Genomic DNA, 21,746 nt, shown 5'->3' with positions numbered 1-21,746 from the left:
GTTTAAGGCCTGGCAATGTCACACTGACTCCACACCCCAGCATTTCATTCGTACCTGAAAATAGCTGCATTACTGCCAACTGACCTTATCATAACCCTGTGCACCTTCGAAAAGATTTATGGTTTTGAATTGCTGCTTTTAATAACATTTGTTATATTAAAATTATAATTAATGTGTCTGATTTACAATTTAAAGGCTCACTTTGAAAAACTGCCTGTCATTCCCCTAGTGAAATATCAGCTGTTGGGTACCAGGAGGAATTAGCTCTGGTTTCCTGGAAGGTGAAGAGGACTGGTGAGGCCCCATCCTCTCTCTGGCCACCGTGCCACTCCTACCACCACCACATTCTCTCAGCAATATTCTCACCTTTGCCACCAGAAGGATGTGGAACCTTTTTTCTGTGAGTACCTGACCCATGGGGGCAAAAAACATTTGCTGAGGGCCACAGAGAAGTGAAAGCTGGGGACTGAGTTTAGAATGCGACCCTATGAAGATGCTTAAGCACAGGCACTGTGAAACTTCATTCAGAGTTTGTAAGCACACAGTTGCAGAAATCTGAAGTGCATTCCTGGCCTGGCTCTGCTGGTTGGAACCTGCACCACTCTGTCTGGTTCCTTTGCTCCAGTTCCTCACCCTTCACATGCCTGGGAGAATCCCTGCTGTATTCAGCACCGCAGATATTGAGGGAGCCCTCTCACATATAAATATGATGGATTACCACCTTAAATAAACTTCTCTAAATCGGGGGTAGTTTGGAGAGAGAAAAAGAGGCAGCATGAAGGGATAGGAAAAAGCTACAGGGAACTGAAGGCTATGAGTTAACTGAACTCTGTTTTCAGAGGTTAGTGTAGCATGTTAAACTCCAAGTGTTAATGTCTGCCCTTAAAAATCTTCTTTAACTACGGCTCCCGCTTTTTCCTACCACTCTTTCTGCTGCAACTTTATAACTGCCCTTGGAACAAAACCACAGTTGGAGCTAGGGCGGGGTAGAGGATGGGATTATTCTCTGGGCTGAAATCAGTGTAATGGAATAAAAAGTGAATGGCACCAAGCATCCAGAGATCTGGGCTCTAGTCCAAGTTCTACAGTGAATAGCCCTATATACCCTCCTGAGGTGAGTGGTCTCCCCAAGGTGGGGAGTCCCTGCTGTTCCTCTGTGGTCTACGTTAGTGTTTACAAATTTACAACACATATCTATCTACGTTTAGAATTTAGGAGCAAGAAATTAGAACTCTCAAAAATTTCCCAAATCATAACTTATTCTTAAAATACTGCAAACATTCTTCATACTTTCCCCGTTATTACAGATATCTAAAAAAAAAAATTAACAAATAGGAATAGTAAGCTTAGTAGAATTTAGAGAAAACTACAGCCTCTAGGGAGTACTTAAACACTGGAAAATACCAGGGAACATTATTGGATAGTATTCAAATAATGTAACATTCAAATATCCAAACAAGGTTAAAAGTATATAGAATCATGTGTCAAAATTGCCAAATTAAGAATTTATTTTGCTTCCAAAGCTTATTTCTTGGAACACTGCTCATAGGATTTGTATAAAGTACACTACATGTATAAACTTATCTTATTTGCAAGAATCACTCACAGTTTGCGGCAGACAGGGCTAGACACACGCTCTTATGACGTGCCAACAATCAAAGGCAAGACTGGCTTGGTGGAAACCATCTTTCTTCTACATGCTCCTGTCCTGGTTCTCTTAGTCTTCAACTCTATGTTAGCATGTCTTGCTCTAGTTTTTTATTTGATGAAGCTGGATTCCCTCAAAACAGCAACGTCTTTATGCTTTTAAGCTTTAGTGTTCACAGATAAAACTTTAATACTTTTTCACATTTCCTCAACTGACTCTCCTCTCCCAGGGATTCTGGGATCAAAAAACGTAAGTTTCCTGAGAAATGCTGGGAAGGAATTCCCGCGTGGAAACCCTGATGAAGGTCCTAGCCCCAGCTCCCACAGCATCATCTGGGAGGACAATGTGGTATAGTGGCCAAACCATGTAAGCTGGAGTCACACAGACCCTAACCATTAAACTCCTCTAAATCCGTTCCCTCATCTGTAGAACTGAAGATATTATCACCAACATCCAGATCTGTGGGGAGAAGTAATGCAATATATCAACACCAACTACCACATGTTTTCGGAGCAAATAACTCTTCCTTTACAGTTGGCTACAGCAGGTTCTCTGGATCTTTGGCCTACAAAGGGATACATCCAACCTCTTTGAAAGAGGCAGTAAGAGCATCAGATTTAGAATCAGAGACTTGGGTTAGGAGCCTAGTTCTGCCATTTAAGTGTCTCCTGCTCTCTGACCTCAGGTTTCAACTGCAAAATGAGGATAACATTGACTTGTAAGGATAAAATAATGTTAAGAACCTAGGGCAGTACCTGGCAGAGACAGCTGGTGTCTTGTCCCTGTCTTCTCCTATTTCCTATAGTCAGCTGTGACACTGTCACAAAGGAAACAGTTTTCAATGCACAGTCAGCACAGAAAATGAAGTAATGAAGGCCAGAGATAGAAAGAAAAACCTCCTTTGGAATTAGTCCCACCTAAAAAAAGTTGAAGGAAAAAAAGTTGGATTTTTGCCAACTCCATAAATTAGGAAGTAATTGTGGACCACAGAGAAAGCTTCAGCTATTCAAATCCTTGAAACATCAATTCAGGAAATTATCTGCCAAACCCAGTGCAAGAGACCAAATGGATTCAAACATATCCCTCACCTCGAGCAGCTCACAGTCTAGAAACAGGAGACTGACTGGGACACACAAGGATAACAGGACATCAAGGCAGGAGAGATTCCTTCCAACCAGGGATGCCAGGCCTTGCCAAGAAGACTTCTTAAGCACTCATGCAGAAGGGTGATCAGGCAGAGGGGATGGCCTGAACACAGGAGTAACAGCACAGCATACTGGAGCACCCACATGCCAGAGTAGGTGAGGATGGAAAATTGAGTTGAGACAAGGCTCCGAAGGGCCTTGAAATCCAGACCAAGAAATTGACTTTATCGTGAAAGCAATACGGACAGTCCATTTGGGGTCCCCAGTACATTTTCGGTAGGGTTTACTTTACACAAGATTTTCACATGCACCAGAAACATCTGTCAAAAAAAAAGGACATCACCATTAACGTTTTCTTTCTTCTCCTGAGGCAGCCCACCAAACTCCCCACTATCACAGACAGGATCCTCTGGACCTTTGGAAGGGGCTCAGCCTGAAGTCGCTACAAGGTCTTCATGGAAGGGTCCTTGCAGATCCTCCCTCATTTTATATCTGGAGGAACTAAGGTCCAAGAAGCACAGAAGGTGTCAGAACCAGAGCCTGGCAACACCCTTCCCACACACCCTTCCCTCTTGAGAAGGAAGACCTAGGATACCACAGATGTCTGTGGACTCCCACCCAAACTGCCCATGGTGTCCCCAGAGCGGAGTCACCTTGTGACAGAGCCATGGAAGCAGCCTAGATCAGGTCTCTTTTCTCACCCCACAGGGATCTTCCCCGTGGAGAAGACACCTGTGGAACAGGTTTAGGAGAGCACCAGACAGAGTGAGCAGCCTTGGCTAGCCCGTCTGTAACTCAACATTGCCACCTACTTTCTGGACCTCACTGCAGTTCAGTTTCCTTTCCTATAAAATGGAGACTGGCTTAGGCCACTGGTTTACAAACTTTTAACAACAGAAACTTAGCTCAATACATAAAAATAATAAAAGCACAGTTGCACTGGTTGAAGTATGAGTAGCCCCCAGGATACCTTCTGTGAATCCCCGGAGTTCTGTGGAGCAAGTCTGAAAAACACTTGTCTAGCAGTCCCCCCGGGCTCTTCCTCCTTCAGGATGCTCAAGTGGAGAGGTTAGTATGGTGGGCTCAGAACCCATGTCTCCACTGAGCAGGGCACCAGAACCTTCTGATGTCTGCCCCTTCAGGCTAGGAAAGAGTCAAGACCTACTCCCAATCTGTGAGGCTATGTCTAAGCCCTAATACTCCCTAGTCCTACGTGCACTCAGGAAGCCCACTCCCAGTCCCACGTCCTCAGGACTCAGGAATAACAAACACCATCTTTAGCTAGAAGAAATAAAATTCTGCTTGTCCCTGAAATTCCACCATTAGCAATTCATGCTTTTGGATAAAGCACTTCCAGTTCCCCTAGAAGGTGGCATTCACCCCACACACTTCTGGGTGACAGGTCAACAGGTCCATTCCTCATGAGAGGCAGGAGAGTAATAACATACTAGGCACTCAATATAGGCTCAGTGAACGTAGATGACAAACCTCACCCTCACTGCTGCCTCCCCTTGGTCCCCACCCCCAGCCACCTTTACGCATGATGCACTCAGAGACAAGATCCACGGGGTTCTTGCTTGGCCTGACTGGCCCAGCGTCCTCTTCCAGCCTCAGAAGCCTTGGACCTTCACCCTCCACAAGTTACTTAACTCCTCTGTGCAGACAAAAGCATGGAATCCAGAGATGCGAGGGGGCAGAGAGAAGCCTCCCCTCCCCCAGAGAACAGCTGATGAAGGTTAGAGTCAGCCAGCAGGAGGCACAAGAAGCCCCCACTCATTCCTCCTCCATGCCCTCCTCCAGCCACTTTAAATAGTGCACATCTCCTTGGTCCATGGGAAGACTGAAGACCTCTGGGATTTCAAAAGGATGCACCAACCTTTGGAAAGAAAGCAGAGCTCTGTGAGTGACCAGGATTAGTCAGCCTATGCAATAAAACCCAACTGGGCAGCCTCACTTGAGGCCCTCTCTGCAATATGCCTGCAGCCCACTGCTCCAGCCCCACAGCCCACCACTCCTACGCCTGTTACCCATCTGTCACCAAGTGATGAGTTAGGCCAGATGGCTTTAGAGTCTCACAGACGTGGGTTCAAATTCTAAGCCTGCCACTTACTAGCTATGTAAGCACGGACAAATCACTTAATTTCCCTAAAGGCCCTGCAAAAGAGGGGATAAAAATAGTACCTATGTGACTGGATTGCTGAGGATTACATGAGACAAGGTATATAAGGCACATACCTGGTACACTGGCGCTGTATGCATTCAGTAAACGTTAGCTACTGTTTTTATTACTATCCTTCACTCATCACTGTGCCTTCCGCAAACAACTCCCCCTTCCCCTGTACCTCGGTATTCTCTTCTCCACCTAGAAAGTTCTCCCTGTTCCTGCTGATAAATCAAAAGCCTCTCTGTCCCTCGAGGCTCAACTCAACCACTGACCTTTCCCCAGGGATCTTCCTTGACCATCCAAACCCACAGCAATCTCTCCCTTTTCCCCATTTCTTTCACCCAGTCCTCACCTAGTCCTGGCACAAAATGCCAGTTCTCTTCACTTTCCAAATGGAAAAAACATAAGGCCTTGGGCCCTGGTCCCATCATTACACACAGGAGTAATGATCCTCTGCTGCTTTTTTGCTGACTTAGGCGCTGTAAAGTTCTCACGAGATAGAATGTTTACTAAACCACAACATGTGTATGTATAGGTGCTTAAACATTCGCAGTAAGCTGGGTGATTTTATCTAATGCCTGAGAAAAATGAATTTTCTTATTTCATGGATACCTAGACCAGTGTATGTGTTTTTATAAGCAGACACACAGAATTCAGTGTATGTATGTATGAATTGCCATGGCTCACGGGCCCAGCCGCTCCGCGGCACATGGGATCCTCGCGGGGCACGAACCCATATCCCCTGCATCGGCAGGCGGACTCTCAACCACTGTGCCACCAGGGAAGCCCCCAGTATAAGGCATTTTAATAACACTTTAGTAGTAAGAGCTGTCACTGATACAGCAATTCATGCGTATACTTGACATAAATTCTTTCCAATATGCATAACAACCCAAGGTACTAGTATAGTCCCCATTTTATAGATGGGGCAACTGAGGCACAGAAAGTAATTTGCATGCACTTATGCTACAACCAGCAAGTGGAGGAGGCAGGATTTGACGCTGGAGGTCAAGCTCTGGGGTTCACTGTCTTAACCCTGAAGCTGTCTTTCACCAGTCAGGCTGTAATTTCTCAACAGCACTGGTTCTACCAAAGATGCCCTATTTCCACACCTGCGCTAAGGCAGTAACATGAGGGCCTTCTCTACCAATAGATCTGAGACCCAGTATAGCCATATAACCATAGAATCCTGCCTGGTTCCCTAAGATGTGAAAGGAAAGGGTTTTATCATCCAGACAGGTGACTTGCATCCTGGCTGCAAAGAGAGTCAACCTGGGTGCTTTGAAGAACACCATATTTGATCCCCATTCCAGATGAATTAGGTCAGAATCTGAGGTGGAGCCCAAATTGGTAATTTGAGAAAGTCTCCATGTGATTATAATATGTAGCCAACATCAAAAATCACTGGTTTAGACCAGAGAATCTCAAGCTTTTACTGTGCATAGGAATCACCTGGGGATCTTGTTAAACTGTAGTTTGATTCAGTAGGTTTGGGGTGAGTGTGAGATTCTGCATTTATGGCAAGCTTCCAGGTGATGCCAATTATTACAAAACTACACTCTGAATGATAAATAAGGATTTATACCAGTGGTTCTCAAGTGGAGTCCACTGACCCCTGGGGAACTCCAAGCCTCTTTCAGGAGGTCCATGAGGCCAAAACTATTTTCATAATAATACTGTTATTTATCTTTTCATGTATGTTGACATTTGCACTGATGGTACAAAAGCAATGATGGGTAAAACTGGTGGCACCTTAGCATGCATCAAGACAACGGCACCAAACTGTACTAGCTATCACCGTATTCTTCACCACCACGATACTTGCATTTTAAAAAAGCCAAATTCACTTAAGAACATTCTTGATAATGTGGTAAAAATTACTATTTTTATTAAAGTTTGACCCTTGAGTGTGCCTTTTTAATATTCTGTGTGACAGAATGGGAAGTATACATAAAGCACTTCTGCTATATACCTACGTTCAAAGTTGTCTTAAACTTGTCTGACTGAGACACAAGCTAAACTTGACTTTTCCCAAAGAATACCATTTTTACTTTCAAGCCTGAGTAACCATCATTTGTCAGTTTTACAAATTAAGGTTACTCAGGTTTGAGTATTAGGTAGACATTTTCTCAAATATGAACAAAGTGGGCCCATCACTCAAACGAAGACAATTTATATCATTTAATGCCAATTTAAAAATTCATGTTTTGGGGGTTGGGGAGGGAAGGACTGGGAGTCTGGGATTAGCAGATGCAAACTATTATATACAGGATGGGTAAACAAGGTCCTACTGAATAGCACAGGGAACTATATTCCCTATCCTTTGATGAACCATAATGGAAAAGAATATGAAAAAGAATATATATATATATATATATATAAATGAGTCACTTTGCTATACAGCAGAAATTAAACACAATATTGTAAATTTTAAAAAATCATGTTTTTAAGCAAAAATGAGAAGTTTGGAAAACCTGAATTTATCATCATGAGCTTAAGTGTCCCAACACTTAAAGATGCTTTTGACAAGATCCAGCTCTCTTATTAAGCCAGATTTTGCAAAAATGTAAAATGATGCCATTCTCACTTTTTTGTGTTTTGGAAGATATGGTTACTTTCCATAAAAATACATTACTAGCATACCTTGTTTTATTGCACTACGCTTTATTACAGATACTGTGTTTTTTTAGAAATTGAAGGCTTGTGGCGACCCTGCATCAAGCAAGTCTATTGATGCTACCTTTGCTCACTTTGTGTCTCTGTCTCACATTTTGCTAATTCTTGCAAAATTTTGCTTTTTCATGATTATTATATTTGTTATGGTGATGTCATCAGTGATCTTTGATGTTACTATAATTGTTTTTTGTTTTGTATTTTTAAATTAAGGTATGTACATTGTTCTTTTTAGACATAACGCTATTAACACACTTAATACGCTGCAGTATAGGTTAAACATAACTTTTATATACACTGGGAAACCAAAAAAAAAATCATTTTATTGCGATAAATTCACTTTATTGCGGTGGTCTGGAACCAAAGCTGTCTGAGGTATGCCTGTATTTATGTTAATATGTAATTGTTCTATTACTGTTAATTTAAATGAACTAAAAATACATATTTTTAAAATTTCTCAGCTTTAATTTCTAATACAGTAAACTTTGATATAACCCACATAAACAAAGGTCTTTTGGGTCCTTAATAATTTTTAAAAGTGTAAAGGGATCCTGAGACCAAAATTTTGAGAACCGCTGGTTTAAAACTCACTCACTTTACAGATGGAGAGTCTGAGGGACAGGGCCATACCCAGGGTCACATGGGAGGCTGGTGACTAAGCTCTAGGTATCCTACTTCTCAAGCTCATTTCACTTAGTTCCCAGCATGTCCCGGATGGGAAGAGATTGCACTATTACCTGATGTAGCTGGATAGCATACGGACCTTGGAAGTCTTTGTCTTTATTAACTGTAAAAGAAAAGAAAAAAAAAATCACTGCTTCAGGAGCTCAGCCCCAGCTCTGCAGCTGCTCATTCATCTGGCTGTTTAGGAGACAGCATTCCTCCGGGTCCCCAGGCCGTTAGTAGCTTACAAATGAACCTAGGGCATCTTATGTGGGGCAAGAACCTCAGTTAATTGATCTTTGCTAATTTTTAATTGGAACTGTGCTCTCACTCTTTCCCTATCAAGGCCGCATCCCCCTATCCTCACTCACCAGCAGGATTTCAGTGGCTTCTTCTATTTCTCCATTCCAATAGTATCTGGAGAAGAGAATAACAACAAAAAAAATTATCATGCTTACAAGATGAGTTCAGTGAAATAAGCCTGGCCCAATTAGGTGACTTACTAAGGTGGAAACTTTAAAATCTTTCCAAGCCCATATAAAAAAGCCTAGAGTTGGCCAAGGCCCTACAGGTCATCTAGTCTAAACATTCTAATGCACGCTTCTAGCACCTGCCTTAACTTTCCTGGAGGTGAGGGGCTCACCATCTCCTGAAAGGTTTTCACGTGAGATGGTTTTTCTTATGGTGTGCCAACATTTGCCACCCAATTGTTTTCCCCAACTTCCACATGAAGAACCACCTCAGGACAGCCCTACAGAAACTCCTATATGTTCTCTCCTCTAAACTGGGCATCTCCAGCTTTTTCAATGCTCATCCCATACTCTTGGCTTCCAGGTACCTCCCCATCCTTTGGACTGGTGCTATCTGTATCACTGACTCTCAAAGCTGAGTGCCCACCAATGGGTAAATGAAAAAGCACAGGAAGATTCAGGGAAGAAGTAAGCCTTATAAAATATGGAAACAGGTCCAAAAGTTAAAAACAAAGTCAGTGACAATGTTTAGAAAAGAGTATGAGAACAGCATCATGGGAAGGGAAAGAAATTCGGCCTGAGAATGCCTATGCTAACCCAGGGCAAATCTAAGATGACTTAGGCCACTGGCCTCATCTCACAGAGCTGTGGTAAAAGGATGAATTACAAGGAAGGATGAACACATGAGGGGAAACAGTAGGCTAAAATTCTGTTCTAGCTCCAAAGCAGTAGCTCCCAGACTGGCTTTATGTGAATCACTTACATAACCTCTTAAAAATTCAGATTCAAGGCTCATCCTCAGGGAGACTGATTGAGTAGATCCAGGAGGGAGCTCAGGAATCTAAAGCATAGCCAAATTTGGGAACCATAGCTATAGGTGATGTGAGCCACTGAGGGAATGACACTGCTGGGCAGGGGAAAGCTTTCATTATATAGCACTTTTCTGTTCTGACCTTTAGAGTAGACGTTATTTCTCTCCCTCCCTCCCTCCCTCCCTCTCTCTTGCTCATCAGGGGAAGAAGAAGATGAGAAACAGGCTAATCAGAGAGATTAAGGCACAAGACAAATCCTGCACAGCCAGTACTGGGATACTGACATATTTTGATGAGGGAAATGGTGCAGACCAGGCTTAAGTAAAGGAGCTGATGAAATAAAAGGCAGACAATACAGAGAAACAGCCTGTCACATATGCTAAACTCTCAAAGTTTTCCAGAGAATCCAAAAGTAATGGAAATTATAATCTTTGATATCCCTAGTTGGCTTACTCAGGGATGGAATGCCCAGTTTGACTTCTTTGCTAAAAGCAAGCTAATTGATTTAAACAAAGAATGTGCAGACAAGATTCACTGTTCCTAAACTATAGATTTTTTTCTCCCTTCTCTAAACAGCCTGTTTTTGCTTTTGTTGAATGACATAAACCCACTGGTTGACTTCCTCTGAATAGAAATTGACAGTGAACTATTGATTAATTAAATGCCTTTGAGTTGTTCTTTGACAATTCCCCATTAGTTCAGTGCTCTTTCCACCAGGCAGGACCTGACCTAGCACTCCCACACCCTTCCACTGGCTACAGCAAAACTCACAGTGAGTATGCCTTAGGCAGGATGTTCACAGAGGCAGTCAGCTTCTTATCCAGTATAGCCCTAAAGCAAAGAGAGAGTGACAGTTACTGGGGCAAGTGTCCAGCAGTTCCTGGGAACTACTCAGGAAACCTAATTCTAAATAGATAACCATTTAGAGTGCCCCTCCCAACTCAAACCAACATGTTTCATAACTACTGTGCACAGAACCTCTGAAGACAGAGTTGTTTATAAGTCCTTCCCTGGGTGGGGAGAGAAGTAGGGAAGCAGCTATGGGAAGGCAGTTTTAAAGGACAGGCCTAGTCTGCTTGGGGAATGGGAATTTATTAGCAATGGACGGAGAACAAAAAGACCTGGATTCCAATCCAGCCCTGCAGTAGGATGGCTGTGTGACCTTATGCAAGCTCTTTCTTTCATTCCAGAAATAAGTATTTGAGCACCTATCCAAGACAGGCACGACCCCCTCACTCAACCTGACTCCTGCTGTACAATCAGAGGATTGGTTCAGTCGGTGGTTTCCAACTCTTTTCACCACCAAAAACTCCTTTTATTATGTCACCTTCTTCTCCTTTTCTCTCTTGGATATGTACAAGGCTGACAGGGTGTCTGACTCCTGCTGTACAGAGGACTGGTTCAGTCGGTGGTTTCCAACTCTTTTCACCACCAAAAAACCTTTTATTATGTCACCTTCTTCTCCTTTTCTCTCTCGGATATGTACTAGGCTGACAGGGTTTCTGGTCTGTAGATATCATGTGACCACATGGAACTGATATAACTCCAAGGGAAAGCAAAAAAAGGCATCCTATCCTATGTCTGTCTTTGGCAAATACAGGCTCTTTTCACTTTTTATTTTTGTGAAGGTTCCTACCACAACCCTAAGAGCACAATTATCATCACCTTTGCAGACCTCTAAAAACTTTCTTTGACAGACCACAGGTTGGAATTCCTGCTCTGACAGTCTGATTCCTGTGCAGAGCCCTGGTGAACACAATAAAAAGTGCCTGAACTAGTACAAGTGTCATAGAAACAAAAGCACCACCAAGTCATTGATGCAAAGAAGTGTCCCCAAGTATCAAACCTCAAGCCCTCGGAATCAGGCAGGCCCTGACAACCCCCTCTCAGGTCTCAGTCAGCCAAGGGGGCCTGGTCTCAGTTCTCTGAAGTGTGTGGCCCCTGCCAGATAACCCTAATCTGAGCCCTGCTTACTGATCTCTCCTTCTCTTGACTGCTGCCAAGAGAACTGACCTACTTTCTCTTCCCCTGAGTTCCAGGCTGAACAGTGCTCTATTTAAGGCTCCACTTTAATGTATTACCACCACCCTCATTCCCTTGGAAAGTTCCAGGTGCTAAATAAATCTGACTGTAAGGAGAGGCACACGGCACAAATTTGTTCAAGCAACGTCTGCAAGTCTCACTCACTCAATCAAATGATCTGCTGAGAAATTACACTTCATTGGTTCTGAAGGTGGCACACAAACAGAGGGAGTGAGTTAAACCTCTAGAAAAAAATAATCCATTGCCTCACGGGCCTCCAATCTCTTTGGTAGTGTCAACTCCTGAGTAATCACAGCAACCTGTCCTTGGGTAAAAGACTGTAAAGTTATGGAGGGCTGTGTTATTCAAAAAGCTCCTGTGGCCAAACAAATAAAACACAAATACACACACTAAAGCCCAGCAGTGAGTCACAGACGGAAAGCTCAAGCCCTCATGCTCATGTGAGTAAAGCAGAAGACAGAGCTTCTGGGGTCTCTAGAAACTGCAAAGTTCACAGACTAGAGGCTCACAGACCAGATACATGGTTTGGCTCTCACGGCATTTAAAAAAAATCTTGATTTTGCTACCAATATTTACTATCAGGGTATTTCACATTAAAAAAAATACACATTACCTAGCTTCTCACCAAAAAATGAATCTTATAACATTTTGGACCTGTAGTCCTACAAGGTCAGATTTAGCTAGAGCTGAGCAGGGGCTACTCCCTCTAGGCATGACTTACGCTTCTCGGGTCAGTTTCCACTGTTCTCCCTCTCAACACCTGGGACGAGTAAGGGCTGCTAACTACAGTCATTCTTCAGCGCGACACCCCAGCCCACTTCACTCATTTAAGTTGCCTGCTTGTGACATCTTTGTCTGTGACCCTGGCCTAATCCAATTCCCTCTCCCTACGTATGAAATCAAAGCCCAGAGAAGGAAGACTTGTCTAAGGTCATATGTGGTGTTGGCAGCAAAAAGGAAACTAGAATCCAGGTCTCCTGGTTCAACATTCAGGTTTTCACCCTAGCCCCAATAAGAGATTTTTCCAGTTTAGAATGTATCTGTCAATGAAGAGCTCTAAGAACACGGCCAGGAACCAGAATGGAACTGAACCAGAACTGAGAGGCAGCAGAATGAATGCTAAAGAGCACTAAAGAAGAAAGAGCACTAAACTGGAGCTGAAAGACCTGGTCCCAGCACTAGTTCCGCAGGCAGAGCTGGGGCTCCTGCCGGCTAACATTTGTGGGGCCCTCCCCACCATGTACCCACTTACTCTCCTTCTACAAATCCTGGAAGTGAACCTATTTGCCTCTCTTCTACCCAAATCATTAACGAAAAATACTGAACAGAACAGCTGAGGGGAGAGCTCCACTGCCACATCACTCAGGACTCCAATTGAGACTTCCAGCTCAGCTGGTGGGCTGCACACACACTGCAACCTCCCTTTTACACCCCACACCAGAAACAACAAAACATTTCTTCACCGTGCCAGAGCACAGTAAGAACGCTTTATGTACTAGCAACTAGGAGGAGGCCCTAAAGAAAAAAGGCAGCCCTGAGACATGCATGGGAGCATGTAGGGGGACTTCTTAACTTAAGAGCCTTTGAATCTTTTAAACATTGGCAGTGATCTGGTTTTCTTGGCCTCCAGCAACCTGGAGAATTTTGAAGAATATAAAATTATAATTTTTTCACTAACATAGCCACAGTTTGAATCATATAAGTTGACCATCCTAAAAATTCTTCTTGAGGTGATAAATTATTCTTAGAAACTGATTTTAACTGTTGAATCCTAGATTGTAAGTGTATTTCAAGAATCTTCTTAGTAAGTTTTGCCTACATCTGCTATGTAAATATGTATGCCTATTATTTTATTTCCTTTATTCCTTATTACATTTATACTGTTCCTTTGTAAATAAATGTGCCTTTTTGAACTTGGGGCAGGAGGTGGGGGAGAGAATACGAAAGCAACAGTTTGAAATCTAGATGTAATGGGAACCAGAGCAGGCAAGAACTTGGAGGCAACCGTCAAGGTAAATAGTTGGAATGCCACAGCAGGAGCAGGTAGACCCCCTAAATCTCCCATGGCCCAGGCAACAGTAATGGGATGTTTGATACAGGCAGAGCAGTGAGCATGGGAATTTTGGACAAAAGGCAAAACACTGTCCTAGTGGCCGGCGACAGCCAAGGACAAAAGGGAGAGTGCATGCCCAGAAGACCAGTTACTTGGGTACCCCAGCCAGTAGAATGTCCACATGCCCCACACACACACTGCAGAGTACCACCTAAGGTCAATTCCTCCATTTGTTTCTACACTTCCCCATAAGCATAGCTAAGAAGATGAGAGAGGCTACAAGTAAGAATTACAAAGTATTTGAGGAAAGTCAACACCATGAGAGACTAAAATTCAACAACAAAAAAGAATTTACATGAGAAGGATAATTGAAACCAAGATTTAAAAATAAGTACAATTATGTATACTTGAAAATTGCTAAGAGAGTAGATCTTAAAGAGTTCTTATCACACAAAAAAGTAACTGAGATGATGGATGTTTAACTAACCTTATTGTCGTAATCATTTTGTAATATATACACATATAAAATCATCATGTTGTATATCTTAAACTTACACAATGTTATATGTCAATTATATCTCAATAAAGCTGGAAGAAAATTAAGCATAAAATAAGTATAATTACTATCCACAGAAAGATAAAGCAAGATCATTGCATTTATAAAACAAGATCAGACAATTACAAAACAAGAGCAGTTGGTTATTAAAAACAATCTGAAATCTTGAAAAGGAAAACTATAAAATTCAGTCTAAAGAAAACTATAAAGTTCAGTCACAGAAAACAAATTCAACATCTATAAGGAGTTCCAGGAAAGCATGATGCAGATAGAGAGAGTAGAGAGGCTATATTTAACAAAGTAATACTTGAACATTAAGACAAAGAGAAATTCCTAAAAACTAGGAGAAAAACCAGAGAGAAAAAGCATTACCTATGAAGCAATGAGACCCCATTCCTGACCTCTCATCAGCAACCTTGGATGCAAAGACAATAGAGACCCCTCTTCAAGATGATACTGATCCATTTACCTGAATTGGCCTTTCAACTACTGTATTTAGAATCCAGGCCTTAGAATCCTTCTCCTCCTGATACCCAACACCTCACAGATGTCAGCTCAAGTTGTTCCCTGACAGGACCCAGAGTGGCTAGTCCACGGGTCCAGAGAGTTCAGCACAGATCCTGGGTATACCAGAAGCACAGGAGGGATTTCAATTCCTAGCTGCTAAATACAATACTAGGTCATATTTCTGGAGTAATCACATGTTCTTTTAGACAAGAGCTGTTCTCCAAACGTAATGTAAATAAGGAAAAAATAGACATTCTGGTTAGGGGCAGGAAAGATGGAATCAAATGCAAAGTTAACCTGGGACCATCAGTTTGGAGGCTATGTGCCCCCAAAGACCGAATTCAACACATAAAACACTATAACTTAAGCTATCATCAAACCTCAAGAATGCTGAGTTGTAGAGCAAGAAGAAAGGGAGCCAGGAGCCAAATCCATTACCCCTCAGCCCCACTAACCCGCTTCAAAGCTGTAGCTATAAAGGAGTGAAGGGCAGGGGAGCTTCCCTAGCAGTCCAGTGGTTAGGACTTGGCGCTTTTACTGCCGTGGCCCTGGGTTCTATCCCTGTTCAGGGAACTAAGATACCGCAAGCCTCAAGGCGCGGCCAAAAAAAGAAAAATAAATTTAAAAAAAAGAGAAGTGAAGGGTGGAAATTCAGATACAACCAACATTTTTTGAGCATCTACTACATTTGAGTTACTGGAATAAGGACTGTACATATATCATATAATCCTCTCAACAACCCTGTGAGGTAGGTGGCATTATCCTATTCTATAATTCAGAAAACTAATGCTTAGAGAAGGGAAGCAACTTGCCTGAGGTCACACAGCAAGCGGCAGAGCCAAGATTCAAATTGTTCTGATTACAAGTCCAGTGCTCTTTCCACCACAGCACAGCTGCTTTTAGAAATCTGCCATATACTTGGAATTGGTCTCCTCCTCCTCTTGTCATGGTGGGCACCTCTGGGACTAAGCAAAGACTATCTCCAAAAAGAGAGCTGGGTCAGGAATTAGGACTCTTAAATTCTCAACTTGCAGAGTTCCACTGTTCTCTTATCTTAACACCTTGAGCAAGCCAGCTATCTCTCTGGGTCTCATATCACTTTTACGCCCCCATGCACCACTCAGCATTTTCAGGCCCAGCCGCAGGATCCATCCAAGTGTCATTCAGCCACGCTTCTCATATCACCCCAAGCAGACAGCTGTGTAGTTCATCACTGGACAGATGGGGTTGTCAAAAGCAAGAGAAGTACCCCAAAGTGGCCCCTCTGGAGCATCCTGGTAGCTCCCGAGCCTCCTGGGGCAGCACCTAAGCCCCTTCACCATACCTGGCAATATCTCTGGCAATCTGCTCGTTGGGACAGTTGACAAAAACGATGGAGTAAGTGCCGGAGACATAGCTGCCAGTGACAACTGAAAGGAGCTGCTGGCTAAGGGTCCTGAGCATGGGGTATGTCAGGAAAGAAGCAGTCAGGATCTACACGGTGGGAAAAGAGAAGCACAGATCAGCAGTGACATGGCCAACTCACTATTTGCCAGCTCAAGCAGACTGGAACCAAAGCTGAGCACCATATTTTCATCCCTATTTCCCATCCACAAAATAATTCCTGGGATCTGTATTGAGTTTTAGTGCTTAAAGTTTTCATGTCTAGATTATTTGCCTCTGCATTTTACAAATGGTAAAAAAAAAAGAAAAAAAAATAGAGGCTCAAAAATCAAGAAACTTGCTCAAAATCACACAGCTTTGGGAATTCCCAGGCGGTCCAGTGGTTAGGACTCAGCGCTTTCACTGCCGGGTTCAATCCCTGGTAGGGGAACTAAGATCCCACAAGCCATGCAGTGTGGCCAAAAAAAAAAAAAAAAAAAATCACACAGCTTTTAACTGAAGCCAAGATTAGGAGTCGAGTCTGGATAACTTGAAATCCATTCCTACTGTACAAAACTGCTACTGGAGGTAACGCCAAACGGCATACACTGAACTGCTATCATCCCATGGAGGTTATTATGAATGACAAGTTCTTACACCTGTCGATGTTTTAGGGAGTTAATTTCACCTTCGTTCAATTGTGTATGTGCCAGGTGCTACAGGGAGTCTAGTGGAAAAGGAAGGCTGATTCTAAAGCAACGTGACCTGTACTACTGTGACAGACAACTGGAGGGTCCAGGAGGAAGGCTCTACCTGTTGGAGACAGGAAAAGGCTTTGAAAAGAAGGTACTATCTAAGTTGGAACTGAAATACTAAGCAGAATTACAAAAGAGGGAGATATGATAATATGTACAAACTCAAGAGGTATGTAGGGACAGATAAACTATCTAGTCTGCATGGGTCTTAGTCTGTGGGTAAGAGATTGGGAGGAGAATGAGACTGGCTAGAACTATAACGGGTCAGGCTAAGGAATGGAGGGTTCATACTCAAGTGATAAGGTGCTTTTGCAGGTTTTAAAATAGAAGAGTAATAATATGATCTAGCTGAAGGAGGATGGGGAGTGGCCAGAAGGCAGTCTATTCAAAAGGCCATTACAATGTTCCAGGAAAAAGACATTAAGATCTTGAGCTAAGAAAATGGCAGTGACACCGTGAGAGGAAAAGACAGGCAAGATATACTTTTTCTTGCTTTTTTAATGACAAACTTTTAAAATAAGAGGAAATGAAAAGAACTGGAGGACATCTTCTATTCCAGGGTTCTTTGCTGGGGGAATACAAAGGAGTCATTAATAGGGATAGAGGCAACTTGCAAGGAGTCCCACTGTGACTCAGGCAAGACTGAACAAGAGCGTGCTTCTCCTGCCTCCCAGCCTGGGGCTCACATCTCGCTCAAATAAACCTCTGTCCTCCCACTCCTACGTTATTGCCTGGCCCTGCCTGGCTCCTACTTCTTGGCAGGGCCTGAGTAGCGTTTTTATGTCTTTAGCTTCAGTTTGACTAGACGCCTGTCTGGGGTGGGTTTCTCATTCCCTCCCACTACCTCCACCAACACCTCCAATCCAACACACTAGTCCTCTGCACTAAACCAGTGACCACACAAGAAAAAAAGAACCAGGCTTTTCAATGAAGCTTTTGGTGACAACTCAGTTAGATTATATAGGGAAAAAATAAAGGCACTAAAGAGCAGGATTTAAATCCTAGCGCCAGTACTGATGCCTGTGGTCTTCAACAAGTTACTTCCTTTGCCTTCTATAAATGTTATCTAGAAACTGGAGATTATGACATCTGTGCTGCCTGCCTCAGAGCTGCCATGGGTTCAAACAAGATAGGAAAAACAATATATAATCACTAATCCAATAAAGGAAGGGACTGTGGTTTGCTCATCACTGTGTCCCCAGGACACTTCACGGCACACAGCAGGTTCTCAAGAAATAACTTCTAGACTGGTGAATTAGTATACCAGCAAGATGTTGATATTGAGACAAAATAGCCTTGTGAAGTAAGTAGGGCTTTTGGGTCACCCACAGAGCTTTTGGCAGAGAATCGGACAAACTAAAAAACTGTAAGGGGTCAACTACATGACTCTAAGGTGGCTTCCTGTACAGTCTCTAAACAAAAGGAGTAATGGTCTGTCCCTCAACCAAAAAAACCATTCCTAAGGAAGATCTAGGGCATTTCGGCCAGCAGTTATCAGTGTAACACTGAGCTAATAGGATTAACTATAAACTCACCTAAAATGCATTGAAACTCTTGTATGAACTCATAGTCAAAAAATACTAAGAGGGGGCTTCCCTGGTGGCGCAATGATTGAGAGTCCGCCTGCCGATGCAGGGGACACGGGTTCGTGCCCCGGTCCGGGAAGATCCCACATGCCGTGGAGCAGCTAGGTCTGTGAGCCACGGCGGCTGAGCCCCCGCATCCGGAGCCTCCGCAACGGGAGAGGCCACAACAGTGAGAGGCCCACGTACCGCAAAAAACAACAACAACAACAAAAAACAAAACAAAACAAAATACTAAGAGGTACTTTGGGCCCTCAGGTATTATCTAAGATAACCCTTCATTTAACAGATAATGTTACTGAGGCAGAACATACAGAAATTCTGTGACAGAAGCAAGACTTAAATCCAAGACTCCTGCCTCCTTTTCTGGGCTCTCTGAACTGCAAGGAGCACGACTAGGAATTGATACAGTGGGCTTATTTCAGCTTCACTTAATCCAGCGCCTCACAACTTGGGGCAATTTTTCCCCCAGGGGACATCTGGCAACATCTAGGGACAATTTTGATTGTCATGATTGGGGAGGAGATGCCACTGGCATCTAGTGGGTAGAGGTCAGGACTGCTGCTAAACATCCTTCTATTGTACCATCAATCACACTGAAATACAGACAGTTGTTTACATATGTCTCCCTCATTGGACGTGAGCTCTTTGGCCTCATACATTTCTGTATCCCCAGCATTTTATAACCCCCTGACAAGGAGTATGGGCTTGAGAAATGTTTGTGGACCATATCAACAAAGAATCAGAAGCATGTAAAGGTTGGTTTAGAACCAAAAGTGGACTACAGTATATTAGAAAGTGATATTATATGAATGCAAAATACACACATCACCATATTCCCTAATAGAAACATTATAACGGGAAAAGATTTACTGTAAGTTTATAGCATTTTCATATTTATGTCTTTACTATATACCTTTTCTAATTTTACATTCGTTTAAAATATTTTATGTACCCTTTCAATTATTTCATTCTTTTTTCGTCCTGCAGTATTTGCCTAGCCTTTAAGAGATTATGGTTGACTTTACTATCTGTGTTAAGGCAGAAGGGGCCTCAGAAACCACCCAGTGGTTCTAAATTTGTAATCCATCTAGTTTTAAGGAATCTGTGAATACTCTGAAATTGACATTGTTTATACACTTTCCTTGGGTGCAAATCCAGACTTGCACTCACACACATAGACACACACACACAAAATCAAGAAACGTCCCCAAAATGTTGAGCCACCGATTTGTGCCAGTTAATTAAGGGCCAGAGAGGGGAATAAATCACCAAAAAGTGAGCAGCAGAGCTAGGCTAGACCCCTAGGCTTGTGACCCTCCCACACAGCTCTCCCTTACACCACCCCCGCACCCCACCCCACTCAGCCCACTGCGACCACCAGCACCACTGTAGGGACTCTGTAGCCACTGCCAACCTTAACATTTTAACATACTTCAGAGATGAGAAAACAAAGCCCCCAGAAAAATGAGATGGTAACTGCACTGGAAAGGGGGAAAGAACCTATCATGTGACCCTTACATGAGAACTCACCAGCAGACACCTCTCACCACCCCAAGGACCCTGGCAGTGAAACACAGCCCAGTCACTCCCCCTCACAAGGCAGGGCATAAAGAGGTGCTGGTAATCTTCACGTTCACACCACAATCTCCAAGACACAGGGTGATGCCTCCAAGGATTTTACCGTCCACCCACTACCTGCCCGCCCCCAGCTCAAAACCCCAGGAAGAGTAAAAGAGAAATGCACGTTCTTCCCTCAATCCCCAGGTTGGAGGTTTAGAGGTGAGAGGGTTCATAGCATTGTAGTGTGGAACACTCACCAAAAGGCATAAAAGGACAGAGGGCCGCGTGTAGCCTGGCCAAGGGCACCGTAAGCCCAGCCTGTCCATGGCGTCGCTGGTAATTTAGCAGCACAGCCTATTGGAACTGTGGCCTGAGGCCGAGTTGCTGGCTGACGGGCGGGCACGAAGGGCCTGAACTGCCCTCTCCCCTTACCACCTGCTGCCTGCCCCACTGCCCAGCCAGGTCCCAGCCAGGCTGGCCGGAAGGAGATAGTGGAGGGGGCGGGGAAAGAGGGAGTAATTTTTCACTGGGCAACTCTCCTTCTGGAAACATACAACCCAAGCACCATATGCAAACCTCCAACCCCTGCAAAAGTAAAAATACTAATTTTCCCTTCCCATTCTAACATACACATACAAAAAACCCCATAAAATCCCCAGAGATGTACAGATTAAAAGACCTAAGTTTCTTAGATATATAAAATCGTCAGCCCAAACACAAATACACATACACAGAACTCTTCCACTTTGCAGGGGTCCCCAACGCCCGGGATCTAATGCCTGAAGATCTGAGGTGGAGCTGACGTAATAATAATAGAAATAAAGCGCACGATAAATGGAATGCGCTTGAATCATCCCGAAACCATTACCCCCCACCCCCACCCCAGTCCCTGGAAAAACTGTCTTCCACGAAAACAGTCCCTGGTGCCAACAAAGTTGGGGACCGCTGTAGAGGACCATCCCACCAAATAAACCCAAATAAATGAAGCACACACGTGGCTGCCTTCCCTTCCCTGTCCCCCACACATCACTCTCTCCTCCTAGGACCTCCCTTCTAATCCTCTCTGGCTTAGAGCACACACTCTGGCTCCTCATTGCTCTCCCTGTGAACTCCTTTGTCTTTCCAGGCCAGCTGCTCTGTGCAGTCTTTCCCAAGGTTAATCCCCACAGTCCTCTCTTTCCCCTAAGGCACTTTGTCCACACTTCCGTCGCAGCATTTAACATCAACTATTAAACAAATCTTTAAAAGCAGCACGCTAAGGACTGACTGTTGCCCTTTGGAGATGCAGAGTCCACTGCTGTCAGGGTTTCCAATTTTTTAATCCAGTTTTTTAATGTGAAATATCTTAATTTTTAAATGACAGCACTTCAGGGGAAGAAACTGAATACACAAGGCCATAAGTAAATTTTAAGCCAAGGAAACTATTCTATAGTTTGACTGTGGTAGTGGTTACACAAACAGTAAAAAATTCAACAAACTATACACTTAAATTGGTGAATTGTGTTGTATGTAAATAGTACCTTAAACAAAGAGGGGGGGAATGCTGAAAACCAATTCAAAATTGTTTTAAACTGGGCAGACGAAACAAAACACACCTGTTAGCTAAATTGGCCTGCAGGCTGCCAGTTCACAGCCTCTGTGTTTATTTTAATTACCTGTTTACCTGTCTGTCTCATTCCTTGGGACTATAAATTCTTAAAGGCCTGATACACTTCCTGGCAAAGTGTCTAACAAAGTCAGCTGTAGCCC

At 43.4% G+C, this 21,746-nt stretch overlaps 1 protein-coding gene across 1 annotated transcript; it reads right to left on the bottom strand.

Moving 5' to 3' along the window:
* Window positions 1-1,482: 1,482 nt before the first annotated feature.
* On the bottom strand, window positions 1,483-20,401 carry LOC112411353 (protein CutA homolog). The gene is made up of 6 exons (XM_024762404.1): window positions 20,255-20,401; window positions 16,059-16,207; window positions 10,347-10,406; window positions 8,665-8,710; window positions 8,368-8,417; window positions 1,483-4,669 (listed from the first exon to the last, which is right to left on the bottom strand). Exons 1-6 carry the CDS (start codon window positions 20,321-20,323, stop codon window positions 4,567-4,569), a joined length of 477 nt encoding a protein of 158 aa, XP_024618172.1. The 5' UTR covers window positions 20,324-20,401; the 3' UTR covers window positions 1,483-4,566.
* Window positions 20,402-21,746: the final 1,345 nt, after the last annotated feature.

The sequence above is a fragment of the Neophocaena asiaeorientalis genome, unplaced genomic scaffold (genome assembly GCF_003031525.2).
Source record: "Neophocaena asiaeorientalis asiaeorientalis breed wild unplaced genomic scaffold, Neophocaena_asiaeorientalis_V1.1 scaffold78, whole genome shotgun sequence".
Classification (NCBI taxonomy): Eukaryota; Metazoa; Chordata; class Mammalia; order Artiodactyla; family Phocoenidae; genus Neophocaena; species Neophocaena asiaeorientalis.
This window is presented reverse-complemented; position numbering and strand designations above follow the sequence as displayed.